Source organism: Salmo salar, chromosome ssa27 (assembly GCF_905237065.1).
Source record: "Salmo salar chromosome ssa27, Ssal_v3.1, whole genome shotgun sequence".
In the NCBI taxonomy this organism is placed as follows: domain Eukaryota; kingdom Metazoa; phylum Chordata; class Actinopteri; order Salmoniformes; family Salmonidae; genus Salmo; species Salmo salar.
In genome coordinates, this window is record NC_059468.1 from 41,510,256 (window position 1) to 41,527,755 (window position 17,500).

At 37.8% G+C, this 17,500-nt stretch overlaps 1 protein-coding gene across 1 annotated transcript in view; it reads right to left on the minus strand.

Moving 5' to 3' along the window:
• Window positions 1–17,500, minus strand: part of LOC106593151 (disks large-associated protein 3) — a 145,613-nt gene that overhangs the window by 26,947 nt on the left and 101,166 nt on the right. Inside the window, exons 3-4 of the mRNA XM_045709618.1 lie at window positions 1,905–2,119; window positions 1,358–1,469 (exon numbers count right to left, since the gene is read on the minus strand). Of these exons, the coding sequence (XP_045565574.1) occupies window positions 1,358–1,469; window positions 1,905–2,119 (327 nt within the window). The remainder of the gene's footprint in view (window positions 1–1,357; window positions 1,470–1,904; window positions 2,120–17,500) is intronic.

The following is a 17,500-nucleotide window of genomic DNA, read 5'->3' on the forward strand; positions in this document are numbered from 1 at the left end:
TGTACTGACCCTTTGCCTGTTTGATGATTCGTCGTAGCGGGATTTCTTATGTGTCCGGATTAATTTTTTATAAGCGTCCGGGTTAGAGTCCCGCTCCTTGAAAGCGGCAGCTCTACCCTTTAGCTCAGTGCGGATGTTGCCTGTCATCCATGGCTTCTGGTTAGGATATGTACGTACAGTCACTGTGGGGACGACGTCGTTGATGCACTTATTGATGAAGCCAATGACTGAGGTGGTGTACTCCTCAATGCCATTGGATGAATCCCGGAACATATTCCAGTCTGTGCAGCAAAACAGTCCTGTAGCTGAGCATCTGCTACCATCTGATCACTTCCGTATTGAGTGAGTCACTGGTGCTTCCTGCTTTAATTTTTACTCGATATCAGGAATCAGGAGGATAGAATGATGGTCAGATTTGCCAAATGGAGGGCGAGGGAGAGCTTTGTACGTGTCTCTGTGTTTGGAGTAAAGGTGGTTCAGAGTTTTTTTCCCTCTGGTTGCACTTGAAATGAGGTCAAATCGATTTAAGTTTCGCTGCATCAAAGTCCCAGGCCACTAGGAGCGCTGTTTCTGGATTAGCATTTTCTTGTTTGCTTATGGCTTTAAACAGCTTGTTGAGTGCGGTCTTAGTGCCAGCATCGGTCTGTGGTGGTAAATTGACAGCTACGAATAATATAGATGAGAACTCTCTTGGTAGATAGTGTAGCTTATCATGAGGTTCTCTACCTCAGGCGAGCAAAACCTCAATACTTCCTTAATATTAGACATCACGCACCAGCTGTTATTGACAAATATACACAAAACGCCACGCCACGTCTTACCAGACGTAGCTGTTCTGTCCTGCCAAAACCCAGCCAGCGCTATATTATCCGTGACGTCGTTCATCCACGACTTGGTGAAACATAAAATATTACAGTTTTTAATAATGGTAGGATAGTCTCGAACGGAGATCATCCAGTTTATTCTCTAGTGATTGCACATTGGCCAATAGGATGGTAGAGGTGGTTTACCTACTCGCCGACAAATTCTCACAACTTCCCCCCAGCTGTATTTCTGTCTTTTCTTCACATGAATGACGGAGATTTGGGCCTGGTCTCGGAGAAGCAGTATATCCTTTGTGTCGGACTCACAAAATAAAACAACTCCGTCCAGTTCGAGGTGAGTAATCGTTGTTCTGATGTCCAGAATCTCTTTTCGGTCATAAGAGATGGTAGCAGCAACATTATGTACAAAACAAGTTACAAACATTGCTTAAAAAACAAACAAAATAGCACAGTTGTTTAGGAGCCTGTAAAACGGCTAGCTATCCTCTCTGGCACTATTATCCGTAGCATCGCTCTGAAAGAGTGTGTCTTACCTGTGAGCTGGTCAGAGAGCGTGTGTAGCTCCGAGAGCGTGCGTGACTTTTGGGCTTGGTTCGACTGTTAGCGTAGGGTAGAGTAGAATCTACACACTGTTTACATGAGTACCTACACACACACACACACACACACACACACACACACACACACACACACACACACACACACACACACACACACACACACACACACACACACACACACAGAGAGAGAGAGACAGTAAAATGTGAATAACAGTCATCCTCCAACTCTTCATCATCATGAATATCATTTTACATTTACATTTTTACATTTTAGTCATTTAGCAGACGCTCTTATCCAGAGCGATTTACAGTAGTGAATGCATACATTTAAAAAAAAAATGATTTTTTTCCCGTACTGGTCCCCCGTGGGAATCGAACCCACAACCCTGGCATTGCAAACACCATGCTCTACCAACTGAGCCACACGGGACCATTTTCATCATCATCATCATCGTCATCATCAACGAGGTGACAGATTTCATATGTGACGGTAGTATGACACCCCCCACCCTCCCCTTACTTGGTGGTGGATGACCTGTGGTCCATGCTGACAGAACGTCTGAAGGCCTCTCTCTGGGCGATGACGGTGGTTTTAGGAGAGGCTTTAGGACTGGGGTCAGAGTCCTGGCTATCATCGTCTCCCATGGCCTTGACGTAGCTGCCGCTCCGCATGCGCCTGCAGGGGATCTCACTCCCTCCGTCAGGACCACCCCACTCCACCCCGTCTGACGGGACCTGGACACACACACACACACACACCATACACACACACACACACACCCACACACAACACACACACACACACACACACACCCACACACAACACACACACACACACACACACACACACAGAGGGAAAGGGGAAAGTGAGTGAAGACCCTTGGTAGTGATACATTCATCAAATGCATATATATATATATATATATATATATATATATATATATATATATATATATATATATATATATAAATAGCTAGTGTTATTTTGTTAAATACATTTGTTAAAAGTTAAAAAGTGTTAGATCACATTCCATCTGTCTATTGAACATCAAAACATAGATAACAACTACTAGGTTTTATAAACAAATCTAGGAACTTTTCCAGAAAACCCGGTTGAAAGATTCCCAGAATAAGGAAGGAATAAACAGGAAGTCCTGAATCAAACCAGGATGTCTGAAAAGCCGGGGAATTTGGGGAAAAAAAAAAAAAAAAACCCTAATAGGCTTAACTCTTTTATGCAGCAAGAGGTTTAGACAGGGAAGAGAACGAGGCATCCCATGCTACTGATTTACGATGTTATTCTAATCTATCTCAGAAACACCAGGGTGAATCAGGGACTAAACACTCAACGTTCATTTCACCACTTAAATAGTGTTAGCTAGTTAGTCAGTCTGGCTTGTGCAAACATGTGTACACACTCACGTACACACACACACACACACACACTCACGTACACACACACACACACACACACACACACACACTTACACACAGACAGGTACAGGAACATGCCGCACTTCACAGCACAAACGTAAGTTATGTGAGAGAAAGACAGAAGGAGAAACGGAGACTTACAGAGAGAGAGAAACTCTGACAGCTTGAAAAACACTAATACAGAAAGAGAAGGAGAGCGTGAGCTAGAAGCAGACAGAGAGGTACACAGAACATCAAGCACACCCACTTATAAATACTGGACCCTCACATGTACGCACACACACAGAAAGGCTGACAGTAAATTATAGTATAGAATGGATTGGTATAGTATATTATAGTACAGTATATTATTGTATGGTATGGTATGGTATAGTATAGAATATTATGGTATATTATAGTATGGTATAGTATAGTATGGTATAGTACAGTATATTATTGTATGGTATGGTATGGTATAGTATAGAATATTATGGTATATTATAGTATGGTATAGTATAGGATGGTATGGTATAGTATAGTATATTATAGTATAGTATGGTATAGTATGGTATATTATAGTATGGTATCGTATAGTATGGTATGGTATGGTATAGTATAGTATATTATAGTATAGTATGGTATAGTATGGTATATTATAGTATGGTATGGTATGGTATAGTATAGAATGGTATGGTATGGTATAGTATAGTATATTATAGTATAGTATGGTATGGTATAGTATATTATAGTATGGTATGGTTTGGTATAGTATAGTATATTATAGTATAGTATGGTATAGTATATTATAGTATGGTATGGTATAGTATAGTATATTATAGTATGGTATGGTATATTATAGTATGGTATAGTATAGAATGGTATGGTATAGTATAGTATATTATAGTATGGTATGGTATGTTATGGTATATTATATTATAGTATAGTATAGTACGGCATAATATGCTATGGTATAGTATGATATAGTATAGTGTATTGTAGTATGGTATGGTATAATATGGCATGGTATAGTCTAGTATAGTATGTATGGTATGGTATAGTATAGTATAGTATGGTATAGTATAGTATGTAAAGTATGGTATATTATATTATAGTATGGTATAGTATATTATAGTATGGTATAGTATAGTATGGTATAGTATGTAAAGTATGGTATAGTATGTTATAGTATATTATGGTATATTATGGTATAGTATATTATTGTATGGTATAGTAAATTATGGTATGCCATATTATATTATAGTATGTTATAGTATGGTGTAGTATATTATGGAATAGTATATTATAGTATGGTATAGTATATTATAATATGGTATAGTATTTTATGGTATAGTTTATTATAGATTGGTATAGTATAGAACAGTATAGTATGGTATGACATGGCATACTGTATTATAGTATGGTATATTATAATATGGTATAGTAGAATATGATATCGTATATTATAGTATGGTATAGTATATTATGGTATGGTATAACATGGTATGGTATAGTATAGTATAGTATGGTATAGTGTAGCATGGTATAGTATATTATTGTATGGTACGGTATGTTATAACATGGTATGGTTTATTATAGTATGGTATATTATAGTATAGTATAGTATGGTATGGTATATTATAGTATAGTATGGTATATTATAGTATAGTATAGTGTAGTATGGAATGCTATGTTATAGTACGGAATGTTACAGTATAGTATGGTATGCTGTATTATACTATGGTATATTACAGTATAGTATAGCATGGTATAGTATATTATTGGATGGTACGGTATGTTATAATATGGTATGGTATTGTATAGTATGGTATATTATAGCATGGTATAGTACAGTGTAGCATGGTATAGTATATTATTGTATGGTACGGTATGTTATAATATGGTATAGTATGTTATGGTATATTACAGTATAGTATAGCATGGTATAGTATATTATGTTATCATATGGTATAGTATGGTTTATTATAGTATAGTATAGTACGGTATGTTATAATATGGGATGGTATAGTATATTGTAGTATGGTATAGTATGGTATAGTATAGTATGGCATATTATAGTATAGTTTACATTTACATTTTAGTAGACACTCTTATCCAGAGCGACTTACAGTAGTGAATTCATACATTTCAATTCATTTCATACATTTTTTTTTTTCATACTGGCCCCAACTGAGCCACAGGGAAGCTAAGTATGGTATAGCATCCATATGGTATAGTGTAGTATAGTGTGGTATAGTATAGTATAGCATAGTATGGTATAGTATAGTATTGTATAGTATGGAATGCTATATTATAGTTGTAGCCCTCGTCTGAAGGAGTGCTATAATATGGTATAGTATAGTATAGTATAGTATAGTATAGTATAGTATAGTATAGTATCTGAATGAATGGACCAAGGCGCAGCGTGGTAATTGGTATAGGATAGTATAGTATAGTATAGTATAGTATCTGAATGAATGGACCAAGGCGCAGCGTGGTAATTGGTATAGGATGGTATAGTATAGTGTAGTATAGTATAGTATCTGAATGAATGGACCAAGGCGCAGCGTGGTAATTGGTATAGGATGGTATAGTATAGTGTAGTATAGTATAGTATCTGAATGAATGGACCAAGGCGCAGCGTGGTAAGTGTTCATGATTCTTTATTTTCACAACACACTCAAACAAAATAACAAACGGCAAAAAAACGAAAGCGCACAGTTCAGTCAGGCACAGATGCTAAACAGAAAACAGCATCCCACCAACACAGGTGGAAAACAGGCTGCCTAAGTATGATTCCCAATCAGAGACAACGATAGACAGCTGCCTCTGATTGGGAACCATACTCAGCCCCAAAAACAAAGAAACAGAAAACATAGACTTCCCCACCCGAGTCACACCCTGACCTAACCAAACATAGAGAATAATAAGGATCTCTACGGTCAGGGCGTGACAATAGTATGGTATATTATATTATAGCATGGTATGGTATATTATATTATAGCATGGTATATTATATTATATTATAGCATGGTATATTATATTATACTATAGTATGGTATATTATATTATACTATAGTATGGTATATTATATTATAGTATGATATATTATATTATAGTATGGTATATTATATTATAGTATGGTATATTATATTATAGTATGGTATATTATATTATAGTATGGTATATTATATTATAGCATGGTATGGTATATTATATTATAGCATGGTATATTATATTATATTATAGCATGGTATATTATATTATACTATAGTATGGTATATTATATTATACTATAGTATGGTATATTATATTATAGTATGATATATTATATTATAGTATGGTATATTATATTATAGTATGGTATATTATATTATAGTATGGTATATTATATTATAGTATGGTATATTATATTATAGCATGGTATATTATATTATAGTATGGTATATTATATTATAGTATGGTATATTATATTATATTATAGCATGGTATATTATATTATAGTATGGTATATTATATTATAGCATGGTATATTATATTATAGTATGGTATATTATATTATAGTATGGTATATTAAATTATAGTATGGTATATTATATTATAGTATGGTATATTGTATTATAGTATGGTATATTATATTATAGTATGGTATATTATACTATAGTATGGTATATTATATTATAGTATGGTATATTATAGTATAGTATGGAATATTATATTATAGTATGGTATATTGTATTATAGTGTGGTATATTATATTATAGTATGATATATTATATTATGGTATATTATATTACAGTATGGTATATTATATTATAGTATGGTATATTATATTATAGTATGGTATATTATATTATAGCATGGTATATTATATTATAGTATGGTATATTATATTATAGCATGGTATATTATAGTATAGTATGGAATATTATATTATAGTATGGTATATTGTATTATAGTGTGGTATATTATAGTATAGTATGGTATATTATTTTATAGTATGGTATATTATATTATAGAATGGTATATTATATTATAGTATGGTATATTATATTATAGTATGGTATATTATATTATAGCATGGTATATTATATTATAGTATGGTATATTATATTATAGTATGGTATATTATATTATAGTATGGTATATTATATTATATTATAGTATGGTATATTATATTATGGTATATTATAGTATAGTATGGAATATTATATTATAGTATGGTATATTGTATTATAGTGTGGTATATTATATTATAGTATGATATATTATATTATACTATAGTATGGTATATTATATTACAGTATGGTATATTATATTATAGTATGGTATATTATTGTATAGTATGGTATATTATATTATAGTATGGTATATTATATTATAGCATGGTATATTATATTATGGTATATTATATTATAGTATGGTATATTATATTATAGTATGGTATATTATATTATAGTATGGTATATTATATTATAGTATGGAATATTATATTATAGTATGGTATATTGTATTATAGTGTGGTATATTGTAGTATAGTATGGTGTATTATATTATAGTATATTATATTATAGTATGGTATATTATATTATGGTATATTATATTATGGTATATTATAGTAGAGTATGGTATATTATATTATGGTATATTATATTATATTATAGTATGGTATATTATATTATAGTATGGTATATTATATTATATTATATTATAGTATGGTATATTATATTATAGTATGGTATATTATATTATAATATGTTATATTATATTATAGTATGGTATATTATATTATAGTATGGTATAGTATATTATAGTGTAGTATATTGTATTCTGGTGTGGTATATTATATTATGGTATATTATATTATAGTATAGTATGTTAAGGTGAATGCACCAATTTGTAAGTCGCTCTGGATAAGAGCGTCTGCTAAATTACGTAAATGTAAATGTAAATGTATAGTGTAGTATAGTATGGTATGGTATGCTATGGTATGGTATGATATGATATATTATAGTATGGTATAGCATACCATAGTATGCATAGTATGTTATGGTATAGCATATTATGGTATAGTATAGTACGGCAAAGTATTGCATGGTATAGTATAATATAGTATGGTATAGTATAGTGTAGTATAGTATGGTATAGTATGGTATGGCGCAGTATGGTATGCCCTGGTATTTTATAGTATGCTATAGTATAGTATATTATGGTATAGTACAGTATAGTATAGAATAGTATGGTATAGTATGTGCAACTCTGTGTTGTCGTATGTGTCAAACTGCTTTGCTTTATCTTGGCCAGGTCGCAGTTGTAAATGAGAACTTGTTATCAACTAGCCTACCTGGTTAAATAAAGGTGAAATAAAAAAATATATAATATAGTATGGTATAGTGTAGTACATTATGGTATGGTATAGTATATTATGGTATAGTGTAGTATATTATGGTATATTACAGTATGGTATAGTATGGTATAGTATATCATAGTATAGTAGTATAGCATCGTATTTTATACTATGGTGTGGTATGGTACCACATAGTATACTATAGTATGGTTTGGTATAGTATATAATGAATGGTATGTTGTAGTATATTATGGTATGTATGGTATAGTATTTATACCAAAGCATTGGTGAATACTAGTTTCTGATTGGCTAAAACCAGATAAAACCAGATAACGAGGCAGTTATCATGAAAAAGGGACTCCTGGCAATCGTGACGCAATAAACACCTACACATGCAGACGGCACTAGCTACAAAGTTACAGAAAGCTAAACCAACAACCACACAAACTGAACTTGAATACATTGTAAATGCAGATCCAACGAGGAAAAACTTAGCTCGCATTTATTTGTTTATGCAGAAACGTGTTTTTGGGCATCTGATGATTTTAATGTGGTGAGTGACAAACATTAATTTCTTTGGTTCCTACTGTTGCAGTCATGATGCAACTGGTGCTATGCTGTCAAATCCTCCCTGTTTCTAGTTTAGTGTTGCTATGCTGTCAAATCCTCCCTGTTTCTAGTTTAGTGTTGCTATGCTGTCAAATCCTCCCTGTTGCTAGTTTAGTGTTGCTATGCTGTCAAATCCTCCCTCGTGTTTCTAGTTTAGTGTTGCTATGCTGTCAAATCCTCCCTCATGTTTCTAGTGTAGTGTTGCTATGCTGTCAAATCCTCCCTCATGTTTCTAGTTTAGTGTTGCTATGCTGTCAAATCCTCCCTCATGTTTCTAGTTTAGTGTTGCTATGCTGTCAAATCCTCCCTCATGTTTCTAGTTTAGTGTTGCTATGCTGTCAAATCCTCCCTCGTGTTTCTAGTGTAGTGTTGCTATGCTGTCAAATCCTCCCTCATGTTGCTAGTTTAGTGTTGCTATGCTGTCAAATCCTCCCTCATGTTGCTAGTTTAGTGTTGCTATGCTGTCAAATCCTCCCTCATGTTTCTAGTTTAGTGTTGCTATGCTGTCAAATCCTCCCTCATGTTTCTAGTTTAGTGTTGCTATGCTGTCAAATCCTCCCTCATGTTTCTAGTGTAGTGTTGCTATGCTGTCAAATCCTCCCTCATGTTTCTAGTTTAGTGTTGCTATGCTGTCAAATCCTCCCTCGTGTTTCTAGTTTAGTGTTGCTATGCTGTCAAATCCTCCCTCATGTTTCTAGTTTAGTGTTGCTATGCTGTCAAATCCTCCCTCATGTTTCTAGTTTAGTGTTGCTATGCTGTCAAATCCTCCCTGTTGCTAGTTTAGTGTTGCTATGCTGTCAAATCCTCCCTCATGTTTCTAGTTTAGTGTTGCTATGCTGTCAAATCCTCCCTCGTGTTGCCAGTTTAGTGTTGCTATGCTGTCATATCCTCCCTGTTGCTAGTTTAGTGTTGCTATGCTGTCATATCCTCCCTGTTGCTAGTTTAGTGGTGCTATGCTGTCAAATCCTCCCTCATGTTTCTAGTTTAGTGTTGCTATGCTGTCAAATCCTCCCTGTTGCTAGTTTAGTGTTGCTATGCTGTCATATCCTCCCTGTTTCTAGTTTAGTGTTGCTATGCTGTCAAATCCTCCCTCGTGTTTCTAGTTTAGTGTTGCTATGCTGTCAAATCCTCCCTCATGTTTCTAGTTTAGTGTTGCTATGCTGTCAAATCCTCCCTGTTGCTAGTTTAGTGTTGCTATGCTGTCATATCCTCCCTGTTTCTAGTTTAGTGTTGCTATGCTGTCAAATCCTCCCTCGTGTTTCTAGTTTAGTGTTGCTATGCTGTCAAATCCTCCCTGTTGCTAGTTTAGTGTTGCTATGCTGTCAAATCCTCCCTCATGTTTCTAGTTTAGTGGTGCTATGCTGTCAAATCCTCCCTCATGTTTCTAGTTTAGTGGTGCTATGCTGTCAAATCCTCCCTCATGTTTCTAGTGTAGTGTTGCTATGCTGTCAAATCCTCCCTCATGTTTCTAGTTTAGTGTTGCTATGCTGTCAAATCCTCCCTCATGTTTCTAGTTTAGTGGTGCTATGCTGTCAAATCCTCCCTCATGTTTCTAGTTTAGAGTTGCTATGCTGTCATATCCTCCCTGTTTCTAGTTTAGTGTTGCTATGCTGTCAAATCCTCCCTCATGTTTCTAGTTTAGTGTTGCTATGCTGTCAAATCCTCCCTGTTTCTAGTTTAGTGTTGCTATGCTGTCATATCCTCCCTCGTGTTTCTAGTTTAGTGTTGCTATGCTGTCAAACCCTCCCTCATGTTTCTAGTTTAGTGGTGCTATGCTGTCAAATCCTCCCTCATGTTTCTAGTTTAGTGTTGCTATGCTGTCAAATCCTCCCTGTTGCTAGTTTAGTGTTGCTATGCTGTCAAATCCTCCCTGTTGCTAGTTTAGTGTTGCTATGCTGTCAAATCCTCCCTGTTGCTAGTTTAGTGTTGCTATGCTGTCAAATCCTCCCTGTTGCTAGTTTAGTGTTGCTATGCTGTCAAATCCTCCCTCGTGTTTCTAGTTTAGTGTTGCTATGCTGTCAAATCCTCCCTCATGTTTCTAGTTTAGTGTTGCTATGCTGTCAAATCCTCCCTCATGTTTCTAGTTTAGTGTTGCTATGCTGTCAAATCCTCCCTCGTGTTTCTAGTTTAGTGTTGCTATGCTTTCAAATCCTCCCTCGTGTTTCTAGTTTAGTGTTGCTATGCTGTCAAATCCTCCCTCATGTTTCTAGTTTAGTGTTGCTATGCTGTCAAATCCTCCCTCATGTTTCTAGTTTAGTGTTGCTATGCTGTCAAATCCTCCCTCGTGTTGCTAGTTTAGTGTTGCTATGCTGTCAAATCCTCCCTGTTGCTAGTTTAGTGGTGCTATGCTGTCATATCCTCCCTGTTTCTAGTTTAGTGTTGCTATGCTGTCAAATCCTCCCTCGTGTTTCTAGTGTAGTGTTGCTATGCTGTCAAATCCTCCCTCATGTTTCTAGTTTAGTGTTGCTATGCTGTCAAATCCTCCCTCATGTTTCTAGTTTAGTGTTGCTATGCTGTCAAATCCTCCCTCATGTTTCTAGTTTAGTGGTGCTATGCTGTCAAATCCTCCCTGTTGCTAGTTTAGTGTTGCTATGCTGTCAAATCCTCCCTCATGTTGCTAGTTTAGTGTTGCTATGCTGTCAAATCCTCCCTCATGTTTCTAGTTTAGTGTTGCTATGCTGTCAAATCCTCCCTCGTGTTTCTAGTTTAGTGTTGCTATGCTGTCAAATCCTCCCTCGTGTTTCTAGTTTAGTGTTGCTATGCTGTCAAATCCTCCCTCATGTTTCTAGTTTAGTGTTGCTATGCTGTCAAATCCTCCCTCGTGTTTCTAGTGTAGTGTTGCTATGCTGTCAAATCCTCCCTCATGTTTCTAGTGTAGTGTTGCTATGGTGTCAAATCCTCCCTCATGTTTCTAGTTTAGTGTTGCTATGCTGTCAAATCCTCCCTCATGTTTCTAGTTTAGTGTTGCTATGCTGTCAAATCCTCCCTCATGTTTCTAGTTTAGTGTTGCTATGCTGTCAAATCCTCCCTCATGTTTCTAGTTTAGTGTTGCTATGCTGTCAAATCCTCCCTCATGTTTCTAGTTTAGTGTTGCTATGCTGTCAAATCCTCCCTCATGTTTCTAGTTTAGTGTTGCTATGCTGTCAAATCCTCCCTCATGTTGCTAGTTTAGTGTTGCTATGCTGTCAAATCCTCCCTCATGTTTCTAGTTTAGTGTTGCTATGCTGTCAAATCCTCCCTCATGTTTCTAGTTTAGTGTTGCTATGCTGTCAAATCCTCGCTCATGTTTCTAGTTTAGTGTTGCTATGCTGTCAAATCCTCCCTCGTGTTTCTAGTTTCAGCAACTGGTATTTTGGAATTTGGTTGTCGTATTGGCAGGTTTGCTAGCAGCAAACTATTTAGCTAGTTTGTAGCCTTGTGTTTGATATGCAATACGATCTCCTCATAACGAACAGTCAGTGTTGACTAATGTCCTGACGTGAAGGCTAACTTTTCTAATTATGTCAGGCAAAATCGGTCACTATGAGTTCATGTTTATGGATCTATCCAAATGAATGTCAATAGAAAACAGAAACTTTGCTGTTATTCTGGTTGCAGAGGTTGTGACTGTGTTAGCCGCAGCTAGCTGGTTAGCTAGCAAGGGATAAGAACATTGCTAGCGAGCATGACAACAGAACATAAATAACGAATTAATCTCACGAACAACTGGTTCGCGTCTCTACCAACCCGAAAGATGAGAAAGTATGAATTTTCTTATTAATGAAAATATCAACGAAAAAATATTATTTTTCTACCGGTAAATGTGTGCTTTAGTATTGATTTCTTTGGCAGCTGTGGAATCAGCGGGATAAACGCCTCCGTTCTGTATATTACCTGGGAAAATAAACTCAGCAAAGGGACTCTGTTTCACCTCGTCTCGCTGCGCTGTCCATTATTTCCAAGGTAAAGTACATGACGTTAGCGATTATCCCTTACATATAGTATACTGGTCCACTATACTGCACTGTACTGTTCTACTATACTATAACATGGTATACTCGTATACTAAACTGTTATGTACTGTTGTACTATACTATACTATACTATACTATACTATACTACACTGCGCGTGCTGTTATACTATACCATAATATACTATAATATACTACACCACACTATACAATATACCATAATATACTATACTATATTGATATACTATACGGTACTGTTATACTATACCATACTATAACATATTATGCTGATATACTGTACTGTACTGTTATATTATACTATCATATACTATACAATATACTATGCTAAACTATACTGTACTGGTATACTATACTGGTATACTATACTATACTCTACTGCTATATGATACTATAATATGCTATACTTGTATACTATAGTATACTGTACTGTAATCCTATACTATAATATACTATACTGGAAAACTATACTGTGGTGTTATACAATACTACAAAATACGACACCGGTATACTATACTATACTGTACTGTTATACAATAATATACAATACAGGTATACTATACTGTTCTGTACTGTTATACTACGGTGCATTCGGAAAGTTTTCAGACCCCTTCCTTTTTTCCAAGAGAGTCAAGATTCTCTGGTCACATCTGGAGGAAACCTGGCACCATCCCTACGGTGAAGCATGGTGGTGGCAGCATTATACTGTGGGGATGTTTTTCAGCGGCAGGGACTGAGAGACTAGTCAGGATCGAGGGAAAGATGAATGGAGCAAAGTACAGAGAGATCCTTGATGGAAACCTGCTCCAGAACACTCAGGACCTCAAACTGGGGTGAAGGTTCACCTTCCAAAAGGACAACGACCCTAAGCACACAGCCAAGACAACGCAGGAGTGGCTTCGGGACAAGTCTTTGAATGTCCTTGAGTCGCCCAGCCAGAGCCCGGACTTGAACCCGATTGAACATCTCTAGAGAGAACTGAAAACAGCTGTGCAGCAACGCTCCCCATCCAACCTGACAGAGCTTGAGAGGATCTGCAGAGAAGAATGGGAGAAACTCCCCAAATACAGGTGTGCCAAGCTTGTAGCATCAAACCCAAGAAGACTAAAGGCTGTAATCGCTGCCAAAGGTGCTTCAACAAAGTACTGAGCAAAGGGTTTGAATATGCAGTTGAAATCAGAAGTTTACATACACCTTAGCCAAATCCATTTAAACTCAGTTTTTCACAATTCCTGACATTTAATCTCAGTAAAAATTCCCTGGCTTAGGTCAGTTAGGATCACCACTTTATTTTCAGAATATGAAATGTCAGAATAATAGCAGAGAGAATTATTTAATTCAGCTTTTTATTTTTTCATCACATTCCCAGTGGGTCAGAAGTTTACATACACTCAATTAGTATTTGGTAGCATTGCCTTTAAATTGTTTAACTTGGGTCAAACGTTTCGGGTAGCCTTCCACCAGCTTCCCACAATACATTGGGTGAATTTTGGCCCATTCCTCCTGACAGAACTGGTGTAACTGAGTCAGGTTTGTAGGCCTCCTTGCTCGCACACGCTATTTCAGTTCTGCCCAGAAATTTTCTGTAGGATTGAGGTTAGGGCTTTGTGATGGCCACTCCAATACCTTGACTTTGTTGTCCTTAAGCCATTTTGCCACAACTTTGGAAGTATACTTGGGGTCATTGTCCATTTGGAAGACCCATTTCCGAAAAAGCTTTAACTTCCTGACTGATGTCTTGATGTTGCTTCAATATATCCACATAATTTTCCTTCCTCATGATGCCATCAATTATTGAAGTGCACCAGTCCCTCCTGCAGCAAAGCACCCCCACAACATGATGCTGCCACCCCCATGATTCACAGTTGGGATGGTGTTCATCAGCTTGCAAGCGTCCCCCTTTTTCCTCCAAACATAACGATGGTCATTAAGGCCAAACAATTTTATTTTTGTTTCATCAGACCAGAGGACATTTCTCAAAAAAAACGATCTTTGTCCACATGTGCAGTTGCAAACCGTAGTCTGGCTTTTTTATGGAGGTTTTGGAGCAGTGGCTTCTTCCTTGCTGAGCGGCCTTTCAGGTTATGTCGATATAGGACTTGTTTTACAGTGGATATAGATACTTTTGTACCTGTTTCCTCCAGCATCTTCACAAGGTCCTTTGCTGTTGTTCTGGGATTGATTTTTTACCTTTTGCACCAAAGTACGTTCATCTCTAGGAGACAGAATGCGTCTCCATCCTGAGCGGTATGACGGCTGCATGGTCCCATGGTGTTTATACTTGCGTACTATTGTTTGTAAAGATGAATGTGGTACCTTCAGCCGTTTGGAAATTGCTCCCAAGGATGAACCAGACTTGTGGAGGTCTACAATTTTTTTTCTGAGGTCTTGGCTGATTTCTTTTGGTTGTCCCATGATGTCAAGCAAAGAGGCACTAAGTTTGAAGGTGGGCCTTGAAAAACATCCACAGGTACACCTCCAATTGACTCAAATGATGTCAATTAGCCTATCAGAAGCTTCTAAAGCCATGACATGATTTTCTGGAATTTTCCAAGCTGTTTAAAAGCACAGTCAACTTAGTGAATGTAAACTTCTGACCCACTGGAATTGTGATACAGTGAATTATAAGTGAAATAATCTGTCTGTAAACAATTTTGGGAAAAATGACTTGTGGACGCTGATGTCCTAACCGACTTGCCAAAGCTATAGTTTATTAACAAGAAATTTGTGGAGTGGTTAAAACGAGTTTTAATGACTACAAAATAGTGTATGTAAACTTCTGACTTCAACTGTACTTATGTAAATGTGATATTTCAGTTTTATTTATACATTTGCAAAAATGTCAAATTTTTTTTGTTTTTACTGTTGGAGAGGGTTAGCTGGAGGAGGACTGTCTTTCAGAACCCCTCCTGAAACCCCACCTGTTTTGTTTTGGTTGATGTCAGCTTAGACACATTATTTGGTTTTCTAGCTTCTGAACGTAACAGGGTTAGGAGGTGTAGGGGGAGGAAAATTACTTTACTGCTAAAGAGGGTTAGGTGGAGGAGGAGGAGGAGGCGGAGGAGGGGGAGGAGGAGGGGGGAAATTACTTTACTGCTAAAGAGGGTTAGGTGGAGGAGGAGGAGGAGGAGGAGGAGGGGGAGGGGGGAAATTACTTTACTGCTAAAGAGGGTTTCCTGTGGGTCCCCTGTGGGTCCCCTGTGAGTTTCCTGTGGGTCCCCTGTGAGTTTCCTGTGGGTCCCCTGTGTGTTTCCTGTGGATCCCCTGTGAGTTTCCTGTGGGTCCCCTGTGAGTTTCCTGTGGGTCCCCTGTGGGTCCCCTGTGTGTTTCCTGTGGGTCCCCTGTGAGTTTCCTGTGGGTCCCCTGTGAGTTTCCTGTGGGTCCCCTGTGAGTTTCCTTTGGGTCCCCTGTGAGTTTCCTGTGGGTCCCCTGTGTGTTTCCTGTGGGTCCCCTGTGAGTTTCCTGTGGGTCCCCTGTGTGTTTCCTGTGGGTCCCCTGTGAGTTTCCTGTGGGTCCCCTGTGGGTCCCCTGTGAGTTTCCTGTGGGTCCCCTGTGTGTTTCCTGTGGGTCCCCTGTGTGTTTCCTGTGGGTCCCCTGTGAGTTTCCTGTGGGTCCCCTGTGTGTTTCCTGTGGGTCCCCTGTGAGTTTCCTGTGGGTCCCCTGTGGGTCTCCTGTGGGTCCCCTGTGTGTTTCCTGTGGGTCCCCTGTGAGTTTCCTGTGGGTCCCCTGTGGGTCTCCTGTGAGTTTCCTGTGGGTCCCCTGTGAGTTTCCTGTGGGTCCCCTGTGTGTTTCCTGTGGGTCCCCTGTGAGTTTCCTGTGGGTCCCCTGTGAGTTTCCTGTGGGTCCCCTGTGAGTTTCCTGTGGGTCCCCTGTGTGTTTCCTGTGGGTCCCCTGTGTGTTTCCTGTGGGTCCCCTGTGTGTTTCCTGTGGGTCCCCTGTGAGTTTCCTGTGGGTCCCCTGTGAGTTTCCTGTGGGTCCCCTGTGAGTTTCCTTTGGGTCCCCTGTGAGTTTCCTGTGGGTCCCCTGTGTGTTTCCTGTGGGTCCCCTGTGGATTTCCTGTGGGTCCCCTGTGAGTTTCCTGTGGGTCCCCTGTGAGTTTCCTTTGGGTCCCCTGTGAGTTTCCTTTGGGTCCCCTGTGAGTTTCCTTTGGGTCCCCTGTGAGTTTCCTGTGGGTCCCCTGTGTGTTTCCTGTGGGTCCCCTATGGATTTCCTGTGGGTTTCCTGTGTCAAAGGTAGTGCACTATACAGGGAGTAGAGCTCTGGTCTATAGTAGTACCACTATATAGGGAATAGGGCTCTGGTCTAAAGTAGTGCACTATATAGGGAATAGGGCTCTGGTCTAAAGTACTGCACTATATAGGGAATAGGCCTCTGGTCTAAAGTAGTGCACTATATAGGGAATAGGGCTCTGGTCTAAAGTACTGCACTATATAGGGAATAGGGTGCCATTAGGGACGTAGCCTAAGTTATTATTGTGAAAGAAGCTTGATTGGTTTCTTATATATAGGTATAATATCAGTTAAATAGCATGACACCATTTTGAAATGAGGCTCCAAAATATTCTCCCCCCGCTATATTCAAATATCTGAAAAGCTCTTCAGGAAGAGTTAGACATGGAGAGGGCTATGACGTTTGATCATTTGAGACGGTGTCTATCTTTCCCAGAGTCAGGAAGTTGGATCTACACTGCTTACACATGGCGTGGGATATGGACTTAAACGCCACTTTTGACAAACTTTGATTTTGGAGTTAACAGCCACTTTAAGGTCACTATTTCCCCTC